Genomic DNA, 4,401 nt, shown 5'->3' on the forward strand with positions numbered 1-4,401 from the left:
TGATCCATACATGGTGTATTGATCCATACATGGTGTGTATTGATCCATACATGGTGTATTGATCCATACAGGGTGTATTGATCCATACATGGTGTGTATTGATCCATACATGGGGTGTATTGATCCATACATGGTGTGTATTGAATGGTTCCATACAGATACATGGAGTGTTGCAGCATTAATAGATACTTATTTTCTAAAGTTTTGAAGACTTTCGTGTCCAAACTTKCCATCCTTTCTGTATTTTTAATCCTCTTCACAGCAGATTGTATCAACATCTTTAATTTCTTAATGATTTTTTCCATCAGTGCTGCTGAGAATCTGGTCTCCAGACTGGAGGCCCTGCAGTGCCACTTCACCTGGGATCTGAGTCCCACTGAGTCCAGACTACACCGCATAAAAGATAACCTGGAGGACATTGGCACCGAGGAGGGAAACATCTGGCTGGGTCACATCTACAACCTGCAGGGCTTCATCCAGTACCAGCTGGGCTCCATGGAAGAGGCCCGGGCTTTCTTCAGCAGGGCCACTGAAGCCTTCCAGCAGCTGAAGTCCACCCACGAGGGTCCCTGGTTGGAGGTGAACTACGCTAATCTGGCATGGCTGCACCATCGTACRGGGGAAGATGAGAGGAGTCAGGATTTCCTGTCAAAGGTCGACGCCCTGTTGGAGAAATWCCCGTGTCCAATCGAAGGAGAGCTCCACCCGGAGGTCTGCGCTGAGAAGGCCTGGACCCTGATGAAGTTCGACCCGGAGAAGAAGCTGCAGGCTGCAGAATACTTCCAGAAAGCCATCAGGATGGAGCCGGGCGCGGTGCAGTGGCAGACCAGCCGTGTGCTGGCGTTGGTGAGCGCCTACAAGCACAGCGACGTGGATCTGGACGATGAGATCTGGGAGGACATGAGGGTCGCCCGGCAGGAGGATCCGGAGAACCTGTACCTCGCCGCCGTCGAGCTGAAGCAAAGCGCCAAGAGAGGAGAGCAGGTCCGAGATGAAGCAGAGGAGCTGGCAGAAAGAATCCTACTGAACCCTGTCAGCAGCTACAGCGGCCTGAAAGCCCTGCTGAGGGTCTACAGACAGATGGATGCTTATGATGAGGCCATTGATCTGGCAGAAAGGGCCCTGCAGGAGCATCCTGACTCACAGTACCTGAAGAAGTGCACCGCCCTCTGCTACAAATGGAAAATCATCTTCTCCAGAGACGGGCGTCCACCTCCAGAGATGATGAAGCGAGCGATCGGCCTGCATGAGGAGGTCATCGCTCTCTACCCTCAGTCTTCTCTGGCCAAGAAACTGGACCTGGCAAACATCCTGGCCAAGTCTGGTCAGGGTCTGACGAGGTCAGATCAGATCTACAAGCAGCTGCTGGGGCAGGTTCAGGACCCCCGAGACAAACAGATGGTCTACAACAGCTACGCTAAATACTTGTGCTTCGAGCGCCAGGAGAGGAACAAGTCTGTCGAGTACMACATGAAGGCTGCAGCCATAGACCACCAGTCCTTCAGGAGACAGAACAGCATCAAGGCTCTGGAGAAGATCCGGGACCGAGGCAGGAACAGGATGTGCAGAGAAATCAGAGAGTTCCTGGAGAATCTAGAGGTTCGTGAGCAGGTGAATCAAGGCCAGCTGTAATTCACTCCAAAGCTTTCATCTGTAGAAACCTGGGTTCTTTAAATCAGAGATGACTTCATAACTCTGTTCAGAATCTCACCTGTTTTACCTGCAGCTTTGAAGACATGCAGTCATTTATCATTTCAGATTTAGTGATGTTTGGTTTTTCTTTTTGTCTTTTCTGTCTTGTGTTGCAGTGATGCCACTAAACTCACCAGACTTAACCACATTCTGCTTCTATAACTATTAATCATTTGTCTTGTTRTAAATCGTTATAAATTGCATTTACTCACTGAAAACATTAAATAAACATTCTTCCGTTTTTTTTTTTCATTTATTGTATCTGTTCAGGATGAGTTTTATTTCAAACTGATTCAGTTTGTTGTAACGAGACACAAAAACAACCAAAAAACACAACTTTCCTTTCTCGTGTCAATAAATATTAAGTATAAATGTAATCAAAAACACATCTCAAAGTGGTTTACGTAAATAAAATAAAACTCAAACTTCATCTTGTCTTACATGTCAACCTCTTCGGACGTGTACCTTATGAAGATAGTTGTCTCAAAATCCACCTGAAATTTTTTGATTTGTAACTTGTAAAAATATGACTTGTGTACCTGTGAATAAAATTCACCTGCAAAATTTATATTTGTGTACCTGCAGAAAAGATTTGTATTAAAAAATTTCACCTGCAAAAAAAAAAAAAAAATTACACAAATATTTTCAGAATGTAACGCTCCCCCTCCCCTTTCCCCCACTTCTACAGCTACAAATGAGTTTTGAGACGTACCCATGTGGGATATTTGTCTCAAAAGTGTTAACGCGCAGGAAGAGAGTTGAGCACTCCTAGTGGCAGAGTTGAGAAGTTGTAACTTTGAGCTGTAGTTATAATTAAAATACACACACAAATTTAATAAAAATACACACAAAGAAATGATGAATTATAAGTCTGTAACTTTAATTATATTTGTGTAAATGCACACATTTATAACATTTTACTCTGTGACTTAAATGCATTTTTTCCTGATGCATCTCAGTAATCCAGGTAGAAAAAAATCAAAAAGAAAATATAAATAGTTCTCTGGATGGTTCTTTTTTTAGTGAAACGTTTCAACGTTTCATTAAAGAAGAACCATCCAGAGGACTAATTATATTTTCTTTTTGATCTTAAACACATTACAGTAATAAAGGTCTGAGTAAACTGATTTTTATTTATCCAAATGTTACTTTAATCAGCAGACAGCAACAGTTTGGATCTTGTTTTATTTCTCAGACAAAAGCAGAAGGAAAAGTTTGACGACGGACTCGACAAAGAATCAAACGGTCACCCCATCTCACCTGTGTGAGTCCTCAGGTGTCTGACCAGACTAATTTTTTTGTTAAAAGCTTTCCCACAGGTCTGACAGGGGAAGGGTTTCTCACCTGTGTGAGTTCTTACATGTGTGATTAAATTGCTGTTTTTACCAAAACGTTTCCCGCAGGTCTGACAGGAGAAAGGTTTCTCCCCGGTGTGAGTCCTCATGTGACTGACTAAGTTACGTTTCTGACTAAAACACTTTCCACACGTCTCACAAGTGAAAGGCTTCTCACCTGTGTGAGTCCTCATGTGATCAGTGATCTGAGTCCTGTAGGAGAAACATTTCCCACATATTTCACAGGAGTATGGTTTCTCACCCGTGTGAGTCCTCATGTGACAGGCTAAAATAAAATTTTGGTTAAAACCTTTCCCACACGTCTGACACAAGAAGGGCTTCTCACCGCTGTGAGTTCTCACGTGTCTGGTTAGATTATGTTTTTGACTAAAACATTTCCCGCAGCTCTGACAGGAGAAAGGCTTCTCACCTGTGATCTGATGTCTCTCATAAGAGAGCAGACTGTGACCTGGGTGAGTTCTGTCAGGTTCTGGACTGTCTACATGCTCATTGGGACCACTGGGACCTCTGGGACCCCTGGTCTGTGGACTTCCCTTGTTTAGTTTCAGGTCTTCATCTCTGCYTCCTTCCTGGTCAGCTTCAGAGGACTGCTGAGACTGGATCTGGTCCCAGTAGTTTCTGTCCTCAGTCTCCTGCTCTTCATCCTGTTGGATAGGACTCTCCTCSTCTTCCTCTTTAATCTGTGGAGGTTCTGCTTGGTCCTGGTCTGAACTGAAGTCCTTCTCCTCCCAGACATTCTGCTGTAAGACTTCTGCACAGAGACAAAGAAAATGCTTCATGATGGGAATAAATAAAAACAAAACTGGAAGGATGTGTATGTTGATGATGTAAACAGAACATATGACGTGTTAATGAATATTTTAGGAGCTCTGTATGAAAAGAATAGTTATTTTGTTTTTATTTAAATAAGTAAATAATTAAATAAAAGCACCTCTCTTCAATCACTGGAAGCATCTAAATATAATGTGGTAAACATTAAAATTGTTTGGATAATCTTTTTTTTAAGTAAGAAGGCTGGAAACTTTATAACCAAACTATAAAAGTATGAATTAAATTAAACTTGAAGTTTGTGGCATTTGAACACTGGATGGGAGGAAGACATTTTACAAACTGTAGTAATTCATCCACTGTTCAAATAATTTGGATGTAAATATCATTTAAAGCTTATAGTCTGCAGTTAAAACACTTCTTATTTCATTTAAAACCCACTCAGGTGTTTACAGTCCACCACATGGACCTGGCTGTTGATAGTTGTCATGTTTGACTCAATAATTTATACAGTAAAATACCTGCTGTCCTGTGGAGCTGCTGCTCCTCACCTGTCCTGTGGAGCTGCTGCTCCTCACCTGTCCTG

The 4,401-nt window shown here is 42.6% G+C and overlaps 2 protein-coding genes across 2 annotated transcripts in view; one reads left to right on the forward strand and one right to left on the reverse strand.

Moving 5' to 3' along the window:
* The window catches only part of LOC106511284 (interferon-induced protein with tetratricopeptide repeats 1), a 4,592-nt gene extending 2,663 nt beyond the window's left edge, over positions 1–1,929 (forward strand). The window contains exon 2 of the mRNA XM_014000025.1: positions 309–1,929. Within this exon, the coding sequence (XP_013855479.1) occupies positions 309–1,632 (1,324 nt within the window). The 3' untranslated portion in view covers positions 1,633–1,929. The remainder of the gene's footprint in view (positions 1–308) is intronic.
* An 802-nt stretch (positions 1,930–2,731) lies between these two features.
* LOC106511285 (gastrula zinc finger protein XlCGF8.2DB) lies at positions 2,732–4,401 on the reverse strand (the record flags this gene model as incomplete). The annotated part of the gene is given in 2 exon segments (XM_014000027.1): positions 2,732–3,798; positions 4,337–4,401. Coding segments are annotated over 2 exon segments (925 nt in total), but the record flags the coding sequence as incomplete, so codon positions are not given.

This window comes from Austrofundulus limnaeus, unplaced genomic scaffold, assembly GCF_001266775.1.
Source record: "Austrofundulus limnaeus strain Quisiro unplaced genomic scaffold, Austrofundulus_limnaeus-1.0 Scaffold2646, whole genome shotgun sequence".
Lineage (NCBI taxonomy): Eukaryota > Metazoa > Chordata > Actinopteri > Cyprinodontiformes > Rivulidae > Austrofundulus > Austrofundulus limnaeus.